At 49.4% G+C, this 17,944-nt stretch overlaps 1 protein-coding gene across 1 annotated transcript; it reads left to right on the top strand.

Moving 5' to 3' along the window:
• Positions 1 to 9,019: 9,019 nt before the first annotated feature.
• Positions 9,020 to 13,710, top strand: LOC124653331. The gene is made up of 3 exons (XM_047192402.1): positions 9,020 to 9,578; positions 9,734 to 11,109; positions 11,164 to 13,710. Exons 1-3 carry the CDS (start codon positions 9,020 to 9,022, stop codon positions 13,516 to 13,518), a joined length of 4,290 nt encoding a protein of 1,429 aa, XP_047048358.1. The 3' UTR covers positions 13,519 to 13,710.
• Positions 13,711 to 17,944: the final 4,234 nt, after the last annotated feature.

The raw sequence follows: 17,944 nt of genomic DNA, 5'->3' as shown, positions 1-17,944 counted from the left end.
AAGTCATACTCCCGCATATAGGAAATTTGGAGTGACTAAGTCATACTCCCGCATACATGAAATTTGGAGTGATTTAGTCATACTCCTGCCTAGGCGTATAATATGCATACTCGTAGTCTTCATAGCCGCCGCCGTTGTACCGGTAGTCGTCGCCTTCTAAGTTGCCGGCGTCGTCGTCGCCGCTGTCGTCGCCGCCGTCGGGCGGCGCTCGTGGCTCGAACCGAGGGTAGCGCAGGCGGGGGATATCGCCGGCCGTGATGTAGTCCATGACGCTCCGCGAGTCCGGCCGTACCACCATAGCCGACGGCCGGCCTCGTGGAAGTTTCCAGGAGGCGGACCGTCCTCCTCATACCCGGCGAGCGCCCTCTCACGCCGATTGATGAAGAAGGCGTCCCAAGTATGCTCGGTTATCGAGATGCCGGCGGGGATTCATCCGCTGCTCCGGCGTGAGGTCGAGGTAGTAGTGGTTCGTGATGGCCGCCCGGCGCGCAGTACCCCGAGGGACGGGAGGGACCGGCACGCCGCCGGCGCTTAGGCTCCGGCCCGGCAGGGACGCGGTAGCCCGGTGGGCAAGGGTAGTTCGAGGCGCAAAGCTCCTCCACCTCGCTGGTAGGTTAGAGTGGGTGCGGTGGAAGCCATGAGAGAGTGATGAGAGATTGTAGAGATGTGATAATGCTGGCCAAGCCGGGCTACCTATATGTAGTGACAAATGGCGGGAAAAATGGGAGCGGGAAGACGAGGAGGCGGGAAGAAAGAGGCGGGGAGAAAGTGGCGGGAAGAAATTGGCGGGAAAAAATTGGCGGGAAGAAAGAGGCCGAAAGAAATTGGCGGGAAACAATTGGCGGGAAGAAAGAGGCGGGAAGACGAGGGAAGAAATGGCGGGAAGACGAGGAGGGAAGAGGGGGTCGGCGGAAAGAGGCGGGAAGAGGGGGCCAACGAACTTTTGAATTGAATTAGTTTTATTTTTATGAATTTTTGATAATTTGTATTTTTAAAATTTTGAATTGAATTAGTTTTCTTTTTATGAATTTTTTGATATATTATATGTATTTTAAACATTTTGAAATGAATTAGTTTTATTTTTCTGATTTTTTTGATACATTATTTGTATTTTTGAGATTTTGAAATGAATTAGTTTTATTTTTCTGAATTTTTTGATATATTATTTGTATTTTTGAGATTTTGAAATGAATTAGTTTTATTTTTCTGAATTTTTTGATATATTATTTGTATTTTTTGAGATTTTGAAATGAATTAGTTTTATTTTTCTGAATTTTTTGATATATTATTTGTATTTTTGAGATTTTGAAATGAATTAGTTTTATTTTTCTGAATTTTTTGATATATTATTTGTATTTTTGAGATTTTGAAATGAATTAGTTTTATTTTTCTGAATTTTTTGATATATTATTTGTATTTTTGAGATTTTGAAATGAATTAGTTTTATTTTTCTGAATTTTTTGATATATTATTTGTATTTTTTGAGATTTTGAAATGAATTAGTTTTATTTTTCTGAATTTTTTGATATATTATTTGTATTTCTGAGATTTTGAAATGAATTAGTTTTATTTTTCCGAATTTTTTGATATATTATTTGTATTTTTGAAATTTTGAAATGAATTAGTTTTATTTTTCTGATTTTTTTGATATATTATTTGTATTTTTGAAATTTTGAAATGAAAAGTATTTTGAAAAAAGGCCTTTAGTCGCGGTTGGCCTGGCCAACCGCGACTAAAGGTCCTCTCCGCGGGAACCGCAAATTGGGGCGAAAAAAATCCTTTAGTCGCGGTTGGGGTCACCAACCGCGACTAAAGGGTACCCTTTAGTCGCGGTTGGGCTCCCCAACCGCGACTAAAGGTTGGAGCTATAAATGCCCGCGCGGGCGGCGCCCGCGCCACTTCTTCTTCTCCGCGCGCCCATCGTCTTCTCCGCGAGTGCTGCCCGACCGAGACGCCGTCGCCGCCCCGCCTCCCGACGCCGCCGCCGCCTCCGCCGCGCCTCGACGACCTCGCCGCGGCCCTCGCCTGCCGCGCCCTTGCCGAACGGAGTCTCCGCCGCCGCCAAGGTAACGGCCGGCGCGCCCTCGATCGCCCGCGCGCGCGCGCGCCGAGCGCGCGAAGACCCCCGCCGCGCGCCCTAGCCTCGCACCGCCGCCGTCGCCGTCCTAGCCTCGCCCGCCGCCGCCGTCGCCTCGCCCGCCGCGCCGCCGCGCGCCCGCTGGCCGGCCGGTTACAGAGAGAGAAAGAGAGGAGGGGAGAGAAAGAGAGAGAAGATATGAGCAGCCGGCCTTTTTTTGTTTTTTGTTTTTTGTTTTTTTAGTAAACAGATCTTAACTAATAACAAAACAAAAACAAATATAAAAATAACTAAAATTTGATTTTAAAAAACTAAAAATTGACTTAAAAAGTTTGTCTAAAAAAAACGAAAATTTGACTTAAAAAAAGTAAAATTTGACTTAAAAAAAACTTGCGCGCTCGCCCCGTGTGTATACGGAGGGGGCGCCGCGCGACCCTCTCGCGCGCTAGAGAGAAAGAGAGAGAAAGGAGGGACCGCCACCGCCACCGCCATTTCGCCACCGCCCTTTCGACACCGACCCCGCGTGTATACGGAGGGGCGACGAGACGCCTTCGCCGCCCCTCCGTATACGCGCGGGGTTTTTTTGTTTTTTTACGAGAGAGAGAAGGATCGGCACCGCCACCACCACCGCCACCACCACCACCACCGCCACCGCCACAAAATTTAGACTTAATGATCAAAATTTTAACTTAACAAAATTTTATTTGGGATCGAGAGGGGGCGGCGAGGGTTATGTGTCCTCGGCACCGCCACCGCCCTCTCGGTCACCGCCACACCGGTCTCTCGGTCACGCGGTCACCGCGTCCCCCTTTCGCCACCGCCACCGGTCTCTCGGTCACGCGGTCACCGCGTCCCCCCTTTCGCCACCACCACCGTTCTCTCGGTCACGCGGTCACTGCATGCGAGGCGAGGTCGATCGTCCGCATATACACATCTAATACACGCGTCCCCCTCTCGCCTCCCTCGTCGCCCTCTCTCTTTATATGTAGAAGAGATGTGATAATGTCGGCATATACACAATTAATTTGTTTTGACTACATGTTTTCGGGACCGACATATGGCGGACGATAGAGGTGACCCGATTCCGGACAACTATGATCCGGACGTCGAAGAACATATCTTCGGCATCATAAAAGGCGATGTTATATATGTGCCGACCGGAGAAGAAGAAGATGATATCTCTTCTTATCCGAACCTTGAGGGTGAAGATGAAGGGCGCCGTCGACAAGATGATGCCGAAGAAACGTCGATAAACGACGATCTTCGCTTGGAAGTAGCAACCACCTCCGGCGCCGAGGTATATATATATACATATTGAGCGTCCGGTGATACAACTAACCGATTTGAATAAATTAATGTGTGTGTACTAACGCGCGCGACTCTCTTTCTTATTTTAGCCCTCGGCCGGATCGTCGAAAAAATCGAGTACGTCGTCGTCAAAGCGTGGCGCAACCAAGACGATGAAAGCAGGAGAAACATGCACCATCGATGTTGTCGACGAAGAAACCGGCAGGCCGCCGGAGCCCGAGCAAGAACGCCACCAAGTTTGTCAGCCAATGCGGAGCCGTTGTTAGAGACAACGTCTCGATCACCCGCCAGGAGTGGAATGAGCCAAAGAAGGCACGTGTTGGTTTCACTTTTGTCGAACAGAGAGAAAAAAAAGATTGCTTCAACAAGCTTATGGAACATTTCGTTCTACCTCCGGAATACCGCAAATACGATGAGGAGGGTAACAAGATTGCGGAAAACAAGAAGAGGCGCAAGCTAGTCAAACGAGTTCGCTCTTTCTAGGATGGCCAACGCATTCCGGAAATACAAGCAAAATCTAGCCCATGACTTTGTCAACCAGGGCAAGACTCCGGATTTCAAAGGACAATATGAGAAACTCGCAACATGATTGGCCAGAATTTGTGAAGCAAAAGAAATCGGAGCAGCTTCCTTGAACTATCGAAAAAAAATAAGGAAAATGCGGCCAAGAAGGAGTACAATCATAAAATGGGGCCAGGAGGGTATCGCTTTTGGCAGCCTAAGTGGGAGAAGATGGAGAACGAGCCGAGGGCGCGAGGAATCCGTCCAGTGTACGGAGGGATGGGACCCAAGGGCCAAAAGCTGGTGGTACGGGCATGGGGGATCGGCTGAACCCGGAGACAGGGGAGTGTGTTTATCGGGGCAAAATAATTACACCCACCCAAAAGCTTATTGAGGCAATGAGGGATGCTCAAGAGGGGAGGATCAGGTTCAACAGAGAGAACGACGCCTCGACAAAAGCCCTCGGGAATCCCGAACACGGAGGACGTGTACGAGGCATGCCCGGGGACATTTCGTGGAAACTAGGGTTCCCCGTAAAGATGACCCGTACGGTTACGTAAGCCGTAAGAGAAAGATGGATCGGGATGCGGATGTTGTGGCGAAGTTGGTAACGGAAATGGATGTGATGAAGAAAACCGTGAGTGTACTAGTCGCCGAAAGAGATGCAGCTCGGGCGCAAGCATGAAGATCATCCAATGGATCTCGGAAGCCGCAGCGGAGAAGAAGCAGCGTGGCTTCCACGGAGGCCTCACCTGGCTGGTGCACCGACGATAGAAATTACCGCACCGGAGCCTCGACTCGGTGGTCGAAGTTACCGCACCGGAGCCTCCTCGCTACCCCGTGGACGATATAAAGGAGATGAAAGCATGTCATCCGTATTATCCTATCGGGAACATGTCCATGAAGGTAGCCATCGGCGAGTGCTTTACCACCGGAGCACTCCACCACAACAACCCCATTCAAGATGGCTATGCTCGTGTCACGGTGGAGGAGATAGTCCAAGGGTTTGAGGACCTGGACATTGACATTGCTACACCCGAAGGGGTGAAAAGACTTGGAGATGTCAAGCGCCAGCTCATTCTATGGCAGAAGAAATTTATCAAGTTTCCGGGCGAGGCGCCAACAAGTCCACCCCCGTACGGTGGTGGTGGTGGCGGTGGCGGTGACGGTGGCGGTGGCGGTGGCGGTGACGGTGGCGGTGGCGGTGACGGTGGCGGTGGTGCTTCACCTAATACACCTCATTCACGTCGGCAGACGCCGCCCCCGGTCCTCGTCCGGCGGGTGATCGGACACCGGTACCGCCCCCAATCCACCTCCGGCGAAGAAGCGTGCAGTCCCGGGTTATTAACCCGGACCCTTACGTACCTAAGAAAACAAAGGTACCGGAGGTATCACCGAAGCCTCTCCCCACGAGGCCTTGGGAAAGTAGTGCCGAGGAAGTCGAGGCGGGCGCGGCTGCTGATTTAGAGAAATGGAAGGCGAGCGTCAAGAAGAAAATAGAGGGCGAGCCCAAGCCGAGTATATTCCGACAAGGAAAAGCAATGGGCTAAGTCATTTTTGAACACACCGTCCCAAGCCGCGAAGAATCTGCCCGACGACTATTTACGTGAACTTCGTAGGCAAGCGGCCGCGTTCAAGAGGAACAAAGAGTCCGCGGAGAAGAAAGCCTTGGAGGACAAGGCCGAGACAAAATTAGAAAGGGGGAAAGAAGTTGCCCGGCTCGGGGAACAAAGTAAACAATCGATCGCCCCGCTCATAGTGCAAGCCGCCGGTCGGGAGGCCCCCGATATCATAGCAGCTGCGGCAGCACATGGATTGACCGTAGAAAGTGCCGAGAAAACAAGCGGCCGACTTAGGTATCACTCTTCGTGCGGTGTTAGGCCTTGATGAGGCGCCAATGAAGGACGTAGTATTTACATATGTGAAGAATGGCCCTCTCATCGAGCTCTGCGCAGAAGAGGATCTACCTCGACAAATGAAAGGTCTCGCTAAATTGGTACAAGGCTTACATAAAACATGAAAACGCCAAAGACTATATCTATGCGGAAGTTAAATATGAGCATCACTTCAAACGTTACCGGGTACAAATTCCTCTCGAGTGAATTGTTCCAGTCTGTTCAATCTGCGCGACCTCGACAAATCTATCATCGATTGCTACGTTCGTAAGTGATTTATTAATTTCTACCCCATCTCGTTCATTGCCCGCACTATATATATATATATTGTCCTAACTATCTTGTTGTGTACACTATATATTATGCAGAATGAAGAAGCGGGAAATGCGAATAAGGAACATCCATGATGTTGGGTTCATTGACCCACACATCGTTAATTCATATGTGTTAGAACACCACCCTGCCGACGTGGAGGAAGACCTGTGGCGGTTTATTAGAAAACAAGCAAGAGAAAAGTGATATTCTATTTCCTTACCATTTTGGGTGAGTGTTTCTGTCTTGAGCACATTCTCTTTTGTTTACTCCATGCATGGTATGTGGCTAATCGATGAGTTATGCATGATTGTGCATGTATCGTGTCCGCAGGTTCCACTGGATTCTTATGGTAATTAAAGTTCAGACCTCCTCGTTCTCGTCCACGACTCTCCGAATATGGATCCGGCGCTTTGGGGCGACATGAGAAAAATGATGCAAAAGTAATTATTTTCATTCATTTGCGCTCTATATCGATCGGCCTATTTCGTTCATCATTTCCTAATATCAAGTAACTAATTAATAACTCTCTTGTTTATTTAATTTTCTTTGCCTCGTAGGGTTTGGAGACGGTTCGTAGATACCAAGGTCGGTGAATTCAAAAAGAGCTACATTTTAAAATGGCAGTGCCGACGTCCGGGGATACTCAGCCACCGGGGACCAATCTATGTGGATACTATGTTTGTGAGAGGATCCGGAGATACCGCAATGAGCGGGACCGGACGTGTGAGAACAACATCCCGAGGAATAACCTCCGGAAGACGCTTAGTCTAGAAGCTCGCTTCCGACCACTTCAAGAGGAACTAGCTGGATGGTTGGCGAGGGAAGTCATCGATCCTAGAGGAGAACACTATTACGATGACGTAGATCTTTATAGGCACCGGAATTTGTAACTAACTTGTTCAAAATTGTATATGGTCATCCGATATTGAATATATATTGTATATGGTCATCCGATATTGAATATATATTGTATATTACTCTTGAATTCTTTTTGGTTCTAATTTCAAATTTGTTTGAAATTGTACATTCATATGCATGTATGTATACAGTACCGTAGAATATGTGAAACTCCTTCAAAATTAAAACCCAAAAGAAATAAAATAATACAAATTAAAAAGAAACCAGATTTAGGGGGAGGGGGGCTAAACCCTAAACCCTGCGGAGGCCTTTAGTCGCGGTTGGCCAGAAGAACCGCGACTAAAGGTCCTCCGCCCTGGCGCTCGCCTGAGGCCCACGTGGATGGGCCTTTAGTCGCGGTTCGTAAGGAACCGCGACTAAAGGGGGGGCCTTTAGTCGCGCTACTTTGGTCGCGGTTGGGCCACCGCGACTAATGGCAGTTGCCAACCGCGACCAAAGCCTGTTTTTCCACCAGTGTAGTTTCGACGCACAGAATGAGATCAACATCTGTAGTAGTATATTTATTATCATTCAATTGTAATTGCTCATGTGGGGTTTGAATTTGAGTAGTATGTCAGACTACCCAGATATTAAATATGTCAGATTTTGTATATAGCCTAAAATATCAAATAGTTAGTATTGAGATTTTGCATTTAGGTAGTATACATTAGTGGCTACATGTAAAATTTTATCATAGGTTTTCTATTTTTATTTATTTTAAACGTTTGAAATAAAGAGATAGGTGTCTAGCTCGGCTTCTGTTTTGAGTTTTCGCTGTGAAGTCTTGCTTTGTAGTACTTCAGTTCAGAAAAAGAAAAACAAGAGAGTGAAATCAAATGTTGACCCTTATCACTTGTCTTTCTCCCCACGTCGCCTAAGCCTAAGAGGCTTGGGCTGCGGCCATCCAGGCGGTGCGAGTCACCCCTTCCCTCTACCGCTCTCTATCCATGCTACTGCCAGGTTCACCGCCGGCAAATCCCGAGTGGTGACGGTGGCGGCGGGGCCCTCTCCTTTGCATGGTGGTGACGAGATCTCTAGCGATGGCGCGTGGGGTTCAGCATGGTTGCGACAACAAGGTGGTACGGCTTCCTGCTGGCGAGCACGTCTATGCGGCCATTGAGGATGTTGTCCTTTGCATGGTGGAGGCTTCATCTGTGCCGCCATGAACGCGAGCTCCCTCCTTGCTGGTAGCCCATCCGGGGCTAGACTCTGTGGCGGTGGTGCCTGGCGACGCCGACTGATTGGCACCATTGCGATGTTGGTGGAAGGCTGGATCCCTACCGTTTAGTCCTGTTAGGCGATGGTCATGGTGCATGGTGGTATGCGCCTCCCTCTGCTTGGGCGACCTTTTGCGGCTCGCGCGCCTCTCAACAGTGGTGTGGTCATTTGTTGCTTGGATAAGTGGTGTGGTCATTTGTTGCTTGGATATGCTCCGTTCAGCCGAACCTCAAGGTCGTCATGGCCCTGATTGTTCTTGTCCTTCTCTAGTAGTCTAGTACTGAGGGAAACCCCAGATCGCACCATGGTGTTGTTTCCTTCTTGAAGGCATTATCTAGGTCGCTTGTAGAGTCCCGGTAACAGCGGATGGATCCGACGAATGTACATCTTGCAAAAAGAATAAAAGAAACTTTGACCCCAGCCGGGCGGTGAGTCGGTTGCTGCGCCGGTGATGAAATGGTTGGCGATTTGCACAAAAATAACCTAAAAGTGAAAGAAAAGCACAGACTGATCCTCCGGCGAAACTATTTCACCCATCTAACCCTTTTGTGTGGCGCCCCACACATCGGCGCCACACATGCCGGCGTGGCGCCCCTCCGCCGGCGCCACACACCCGGCCGACGTGGCGCCTCGACGCCGAGCTGGTCCGCCGATCCGACGTGGCAGCATGTGTGGCGCCCCTCCCAACGGCGCCACACATGCCTTTACAATTGCCCAAAACATACTGTGAGACAATTCGTCTAGGACTTAGCCGTTTTTGCGAGGCTCCATGTGTGGCGCCGATGCCACGGGCACCACACTAGCATGTATGGCGCCGACGCCACGGACGCCACACATCCACTTGAGTCTGTGGCGGTGGTGCCTGGTGACGCGGCTGCTTGGCACCAATGCGATGCTGGAGTCGGTAGATGGATTCGACGTACGAATGCACATGTTGCAAAAAGAAAAGAAGTTTGACCCCAGCCGGGCGGCTGAGTTGGTTGATGCGCCGGTGGTGAAATGGTTGGGTCATGACACACACACGCTGCCCCGTACAAGAAGCCGTTGCACGCCGGATTTGCGTGACGGACGCGACCCGGTCCAGTTCAGTCCGCCTCACACCCGACCCGAGTCAAGTCCAGACTCCGAGCCACCCGTGCCCGCTCGACACCTGTCTACCTGCCACAACAGTAGGCCGACGCATCTCCCCAGACAAGAATTCAAGAGACTCCTCCCAGCGCCCCTCAAAACTCGAGCCCCGCAGCCGACCCCACCAAATCACACACCATTCCCCTCGCCTAATAAAACCCCAGCTAGCGCGCCTCTAATCTCGCCGCCGTCCTCTCTCTCGCCGTCGTCCCCGCCGTCCGCCACCGCCCGCCCCAAAGGTGAGCGCGTCCCCAGCCGTCCCTAGCCCTCCCCTCCCCTCCTCACCCGCTTCGATTTTGCGCCGTCGCAACGGCCGGCTAGTGATTCGGGGCAGGGCCCTGATTCGGGTTTATTTTTGTTCTTGTTGTTCAAAGCAGTCTACGGCTGATTGCAGGTGCCGCCCGGGTGCGTGATCGACAGGCGGAACTGACTCTCTCGGCGATGTTCCACTTCCACGCCGCGCGCCCGCCGAGGCCCACGGCCGCGAGCCGCGCCTTTCCACAACCCTGCGGGCGCACGGCCGCGCTTCCTCGCCCTCGCCCTCTCCCGCCGCCTCCTCCTCCACCTCCACGCGCCGCGGGCGGGACCGCCGTGCGGGCCCGCGGCGAGGCGGAACCGCCCCGTGGCCCAACCCAAGCCCAGAAGCAAGCGGCGGCGGGCGGGAGTGCGGTGCCGGCGGTCTCGGGACGTTTGGCCGGGGACGGCGCGGGGAGCGGAAGCGGAAGCGGTGAACCTGACAGGAAGAGGGGGTTGGCTTTGGCTTTCGCCCCGTACCCGCCGCCCAAGCGGAGGGCCGTCTCCGCCAAGCGGCAGTTCCCGCCTGGCTGCGGGAGGGTCGACGCGCCGTCTCTGGTCGCGCGCAACGGCGACGACGACGGGGCGCGGGCTGGAGCCCCACTTTCAGCTCGTGATTTCAGTACTACTGTGCCGGACCAGGCGTCCGTTTCTCGGCCTGAGGCTGAGGGCACCGGCGGCAGCGAGGAGGGTTGCTTGCGGCTGGAACCAGCGCCTGCAGGTGCCAATGCCGGTTTTGGTGTGCCGGGGAAGGTGACGGCTGCAGACGGTGTCGGTGCCCCATTGTCGTCGTCAGATGGGCTGCAAGGCGTTGCTGGATTGGTGGTCAAAGACAGGGAGATACCAACAGCTGGGAACGGTGGCTTGCGGCTGGAAGCTTCGCCTGCCAATGCTGGTCTGGGAGGTACGCCGGAGAAGGCGATGGCTGCACATGGCGCTGCTCCGGTGCCAAATGGGTGTCATCATGGTCCAGAGGCTGCGGCGGTGACATCTTCAGGTGAGGCACAAGGAGTTGCTGGTTTTGTGGCGAAGGACATTGGAAGAACAGCTGGAAGTGCCGAATTGGGGGTGAAGGAGTTGATGCCGGCCGTCGTGCGGCCACCGCCGAAGCGGAGGACGGTATCTGCCATTCGCCGCTTCCCTCCTGGCTGCGGAAGGAACGTGGGGCTGATGCCACTTGCTACCAGAGGAGGCAGTGAGGCTGCTTTGCAGCTGGAACCCCTGCCTGCTGATGCTGGGTTGGGTGCAGTTGCTACAAAAGGTGCTCGTTCGGATGCGTGTGCCATGGACACGGTGGAAGCTGTGAGCAAGAATGCTTTGGGTGGAACAGTTGAGGTACAAGAACAGGAGGATGGCGAGATTCCTACAGAAGATTATGCTGAGATTCCTACAGAAACCGACCATGTCCTCCTCCAAGAGTCCCATGTTACTCTCAACAAGGGCCTGCATGAGCTTAGAGCTGGTACACGTGAACCTGCTGCTCCGCCAGTCGTAGCTGTGAAACCTTCGATACGCCATTCTTCCAGTGAGAAGCTCCATGAGAATATGCTGCAGCGCAGCGCGAAGGCTGTATCCTGGGCCGTCGCTGAAGATGCCAATGTGATGAACAAGTGTGAAGCCAGCTCACCCAAGGTTGCCACTAAACCTTCTGCTCAAGCTCCTCCCAAAGAGTATCAAGTTAAAGCTGGTACACACGAGTGTGTTGTTCCTCCGGTTGTTGCCTCCAAACCTTCTATGGTGCAGTTTTCTGATGAGAAGATCCACGGAAACATGCCGCAGAGCAAGGGGAAGGCTTTATCATGGGCAGTTGCTGAAGATGTTAAGGTGATGAACAAGTATCAAGCCAGCTCACCCAAGGTTGCCAGTAAACCTTCTGCTGAGGGTCCTCCAAAAGAATGTCTTCAGGACAAGGAAGTGTCTGGAAGTTGTAGCATGAAAGGGGTACAAGGCCAAGGTATCATGAGAAGTAAGGTGACATTCACGGCTAGAAAAACAGTTCCGTTACCTGTTGAAGCAAATCATAAGCCCAGTCTGGTTAATCTGGATAGACCCTATTCTACGGGCAAGGAGACAGAGTCTGTTACCACTGTGAAGGAATCCTTTGCCCCCAGGAAGAAGTTGAAGGTAATAGGTCCAGCTCAAAATAAATATTTTCCCGTGAATGTCGCCCCTACATCGGCATTGCCTAGCAAGGTGAAATTGAAGGACAAAGAGGCTTCCGCCTTGGATGGTGATGATGGAATTTGGAAGGCAATTGGTGGTAATGAAGGAAAGCTTAAGATGTACCTCAGTGGCCCCTCATGTGTTCCATCAATACGGCGTCACGTGCAACATGGTGGCCAGTCTGCTGATGCTCGGAGCAAAGTCAAGATGCTTTGCCGGAAGTTTCAGTTCATATGCAGGACTCTTGTTCAAGATGCGGAACAACATGCTGTTAAGAGCTCTAGAATTGATCTTGCAGCTGATAAAATAATAAGAACACTGCCCGGCTATACCAAACATGGGGCTATTATGGGTGAAGTCCCTGGTGTTGAAATTGGCGATGAATTTCTGTACAGAGTAGAGTTGGCCCTTGTTGGTCTCCACCGCCCATACCAAGGAGGCATTGACACCATGAAGGATCACAATGATACGCTTATTGCCATAAGCATTGTTGCTTCTGGAGGTTACCCTGATGAATTGTCGAGCTCAGGTGAAGTAATATACACTGGCTCCGGAGGAAAACCTGCTGGGAAGAAGGAGAATGAGGATCAAAAGCTTGTGCGCGGGAACTTGGCCCTAAAGAATTGTATCAAAACAAAGACGCCTGTCCGTGTAATTCACGGTTTTAAAGGTCCAAATAGAGAGGAAGGCAGCCATTCAAAGGCCAAAGAAGTCTCAACATTTACTTATGACGGTCTCTATAACGTGGTGGATTCCTGGCTAGAAGGTCCGCCAGGTTCGAGGGTCTTCAAGTACAGGTTACAAAGGATTCCTGGACAACCAGAATTACCTCTGCATGTTGCTAAAGGGCTGAGAAAGTCTATAGTGCGTCCAGGCATCTGCATAGCTGATATATCGCAAGGAAAGGAGAAGACTCCCATCTGTGTGATCAATAATATTGACAATGCACGTCCAACACCTTTTAAATATATCACTAGAAATAGAGGTCCATCCTTGACTGCAAACAGAAGTCAGGGTTGTGACTGCACCGATGGCTGCTCGGATTCTGCTAACTGCACTTGTATTGTGAAGAATGGAGGAGAAATCCCATTCAACTTCAATGGCGCAGTTGTCCATGCAAAGCCTCTCATATTTGAGTGTGGTCCATCCTGTAAGTGTCCTCCTTCATGCCACAACAGGGTCAGTCAGCTTGGTATGAAAATACCACTGGAAGTATTCAGGACAGCGAAGACAGGATGGGGTGTAAGATCCTTAAGGTCTATCCCTGCTGGAAGCTTTATATGCGAGTATGTGGGTGAGCTGTTACATGGCCAGGAAGCTAACCAGATAAGTAATGACGAATACTTGTTTGATATAGGACAGAACTATGATATCTGGAAAGATATGCCATCAGCTATTCCAGGTTTGAATCCTTCTGGCGCTCGCTCTCTGACCATGGAAGATGATGAGGGCTTCACAATAGATGCAGCTGAGTATGGAAATATTGGAAGGTTCATCAACCATAGCTGTTCCCCTAACCTCTACGCTCAGAATGTTCTCTGGGATCATGATGACAAAAGAGTGCCTCATATCATGTTCTTTGCCGATGAGAATATTTCACCGCTGCAGGAGCTGACTTATGACTATAACTACGAGATAGGTCATGTCCATGATGTGAATGGCGTTGTCAAAGTTAAATATTGCCATTGTGGTTCTGCACAGTGCCGTGGCAGACTGTATTGAGGAATGGATGACTGCCAGTACTAGGAGTTTTACATTCTTTTCATTGGAACCCTGGCAAATAATGTGTAGATAATGAGAAGTGTTCATATGGGTAAAATGGGTAGTGATTCGGTTATTCTGTTGTCCAACTACTACAGAACCTCCAGCGCATCTTCAGGGAACAATGTTGTAGGAAATTGGTGGCCATAAACTAGGAAGAACATGTTGTCACTCTATGTATACCAAAGGTTTGAAGCTGTCAGAGGTAGTGCAGGATTACTTTTCAGTGCATCAGAATTATTGTCTGCACATTTGACACCGAGCTAACAATACATTTCGTTTTGTTTAGCTGATTTGCTCAACTGGGTTTCTTGCATGCCGTCCTTTTTCTTCAGTTTGTATATGGCATGAAACATATTGCATCAAATATTATGGAGGCAAATATCCCAATCTCCCTGTTCACCTCAGGCCTGAAAATAATATATGCACCGTGCACCAATCCTTTTGTTGAAAAAGCATATGATCTCTGGCTTAGTTTAGACGGAATGATAGTCCATATCTGCAAGATCCAATGCAGAATTAGCATGTCAGCAATGGGCATCTTGGAATACATGTTTATTGATCCTAACTGATTCTAGCTTGTTAAGAGTTGGTTGCATCACACATAATATGTGATGTTGCTGTTGATCAAGCCGGCCGATCTCGTCGGGGTGGATGGAGGCGCGATGGCGCCGAGGTTCGTCGACCCCCTCTCCGTTTGGGGATCCCACCCAGTCCAAGGCTTTTGCGGTGGAACAGCGGAGGCCCATGCCGGCGGTGACATAGGCATCCCCAATGGGCATGCCGAAGATGGTACCCGAAGTTTACTGAAGGTCTATAACCCAAAGAATACGAAGCCCGGAAGCCTACTAAAGCATCGACTATGGCAAGAAGATATAGATTAGGAATAAAGAGATTTGTAACTTTACGGGTCGAACTCAAAGAGTCTCCCGGAGTTTGTAACTTGTGTAATACGAAACCCTCGGCTCCGCCTCCTATATAAGGGAGAGTCGAGGGACGAAGAAAGGATCGATTTCATTGTCAACACAACCCTAATTTTCTAGCAGTCGAGTACCTTTCCGGCTGAAACCCTCGAGATCTACTTGCCCTCTACTTCCACGAAAACCCTAGTCTACAACTTGTAGGCATTGACAAGTTAATACCTTGTTAGGCGGCGCATGCAACTCGTCGGAGAAGAAGCTGGAATCCAGGACAAGGGCATATTTGTATATTTTGTGTTTTCCTGGGTTTATCTGTAAGATGCTTTGTTAATATCAATATCACCCTCTTCGGAAAAAAAAACTAAGGCGATGCCTTCACCTATTAATTTTCTTTTTGTTCCCCTAGTAATCTAGTATCAGTCAACTACCAACATGTTTGGTACATGGCTTGTTGACACCAAATTACTGGCCAGTGAAAGAATTTCTCGAGGAATCAATTTTTCCATCTGGATAGCCTGTAGTTTAGCTCGGGCCATTTGTCACTGCTACGGAATAAGATCACAAAGTGTTGGATAATTAGGCATAATTTTCATGAATAATTCCAGAATATAAAACATGATGATAGCAACTACTGACATGTGAAACTCGAACATACTAGATGCATTAATCAACATGAGTAGCAACAGCGCAAACGGTAAAGTATCCATCACTAAACAGATCGAGATATGTCGCACGTACCGATCTGGTGGAGGTGGTGGTGGAGGTGTAGCAGATGATGTCGCAGCAGTAACGTTGTTGATGACAACGTTGTTGACGATAGGGACGACGGGTCGAAGTAGACGGCGTTGAAGACGACGGTAGGCAGCACCGCCCGACTTGGATGGGAGGCGACCCGTGATGAAGAGGTTGAGCAGTCCCGCAGAGCGCTTCCCAAAAACCTAATTCGCCCTCTCCCGTACAGGATCGCAAGGACGAGCGATTCCGGAGACCTGCTCTCCCGTTCGCCGATGCACGTCGGCGCGCGGGATGGAGTAGGCTACGATGGCGGCGCAAGCAGAGAGAGGTGGCAAAACCCTAACTCGTGTATTATATGATGTTTCTGCGGTAGCCGGGCAAGAGATTATATAGGCTCAGGAAATCCTAGGCAACATGGGGCACGCCCACGTAGCGCCCACGGTCCGGGAGCGACCCGACCGACTAACTGCGACACGTCCATCTAGGACTCTATTCGTTTTCTTGAACTGCAAAAAGAAAGGAATGTCTCGGCTCGAGGCTCAATCCACTCACCACGAGTGCGGCGCGCGTCGTGACGTGTCGTGTCGAGTCGAGTCGAGACGAGACGAGCGAAGCGAGGAGGAGGAGCGCGCATGAACCACTCCTATTCTTACTCACTTACTAGTGGTGGGACAACCCATCTTATAAGGTGGTCTAACTTCCTCCCATCTTATAAGGTGGTCTAACTTCCTCCCAACTTTTCTTGAGCTGCCACCAACTTGGGCTCAACTCACAAGGCTGCCACTATGTGGGCTTTGAGATTTATAGGGAAATCTGAAATCTAGTATGGGCCACTAAATATGAGCCCAATATTTCAATAATCCCCCACCAGATCTCAAATCCCCATTTAGAGATTTACCAATACTCGTTGCTTGTTTATATACCAGTGTTTCAGCGGAGACTGTTAAGTTGAACTTCTGCCTAGAACCTTAAGCTACATCCATTCACACTTGAACAATGGACTAAGCCTTGAATTGCAAGTTTTGCGTGTACAGGGTTTCACTCAAAGTCATGACCAGTACATGGCTGCCAGTAGCCTACCCCGCGGGTGAAGCATATGCGTCATACATCATGGTCTCTTCATGAGTTTACTAGAGATCACACAAATCTCATAGATTGCGACGTTTAACAATCAGAGTCATATAGGTGTGTTATTTCAAGAATGCTCTGTAGGACAACATCTTTGATAAAATAGCCAACATAAACACATTAAGGCTTGTTGCCAACCTGCTTTACAGCAATTGAGAGTTGTGCATCTTCACATAGAGAGGGTTACATAATAATCTCCTCAATTAAACCAACAGTTTGTTCTTCCCAGGTCCTAATTCACGGGATCTCCGATCACAAAGGTTGGGTTACCACTATGGTGTAATATCAACGGGTCTCAAACCCATCTCCCTCGATGCACTTTCTGTCACATTACGTGATAGTCCCTTTGTAAAGGGATCTGCCAGGTTTTTGTCTGTTTGAATATATGTAACAATTATTACTCCGGAGTTTCGCAATTTCCTGACAGACTTCAAACGTCTTTTGACGTGTCTTTGATGACTTCGCGTTATCCTTAGAATTGTTCACTTTGACAATTACAGTTTGATTGTCACAATTCAAACGGATTGCCGGTAAAGGTTTTTCAACCACATGCAAGTCCATCAAGAGTTCACGCAACCATTCTGATTCAACAGTGGTTGTGTCCAAAGCAGTAAGTTCTGCTTCCATAGTTGACCTCGTCAATATGGTTTGCTTGCAAGATCTCCATGACATTGCGCCACCTCCAAAGGTAAATACATACCCACTGGTGGCGTAGAGTTGAGCTACATCAGAGATCCAATTTGAATCACTATATCCTTCAAGCACAGCTGGGTGCCCTGAATAGTGAATCCCATAACTCATTGTACCACATAGGTAGCGCATGACCCTATCAAGTGCATGCCAATGATCAGTACCCGGGTTTGACATGAACCTACTCAACTTGCTAACAACAAAAGAGATGTCATGTCTAGTCGCGCTCGCTAAGTACATGAGTGAGCCAACGATCTGAGAATATCTCAATTGATCTACGGCAATCCTCCGATTCTTGCGTAATGTCACACTGGGATCATAAGGTGTTGGAGAAGACTTGCTGTCAATATAGCCGAACCAGCTCAAGATCTTCTCAACATAATGGGATTGCGTTAGAGTAATCCCACTCTCATTCTTAATAAGCTTGATGTTCAGAATCACATCAGCTTCTCCCAGGTCTTTCATATCAAAGCACTTTGACAAGAAAGACTTAACCTCGTGTATTACTTTCATGTTTGTACCAAATATCAGAATATCATCCACATACAAACACAGTATAACACCTTCGCCCCCACCATGGCGATAGTAAACGCACTTGTTAGCCTCATTGACAACAAAGCCTACAGAAGTTAAAGTTCTGTCAAAGTTCTCATGCCATTGCTTAGGTGCTTGTTTCAGGCCATATAAAGATTTCAATAACTTGGACACCTTTCTTTCTTCACCTTTTACTACAAACCCATCAGGCTGATCCATATAGATTTCCTCTTCCAACTCTCCATTAAGAAAAGCCGTCTTTACGTCCATTTAATGAACGATAAGATCATAGGAGGCAGCCATGGATAGTAGTACTCAAATGGTGGTAAGTCTAGCGACAGGTGAATAGGTGTCGAAGTAATCTTCGCCTTCTCTCTGTG

This window comes from Lolium rigidum, chromosome 1, assembly GCF_022539505.1.
Source record: "Lolium rigidum isolate FL_2022 chromosome 1, APGP_CSIRO_Lrig_0.1, whole genome shotgun sequence".
In the NCBI taxonomy this organism is placed as follows: Eukaryota; Viridiplantae; Streptophyta; class Magnoliopsida; order Poales; family Poaceae; genus Lolium; species Lolium rigidum.
This window is presented reverse-complemented; position numbering and strand designations above follow the sequence as displayed.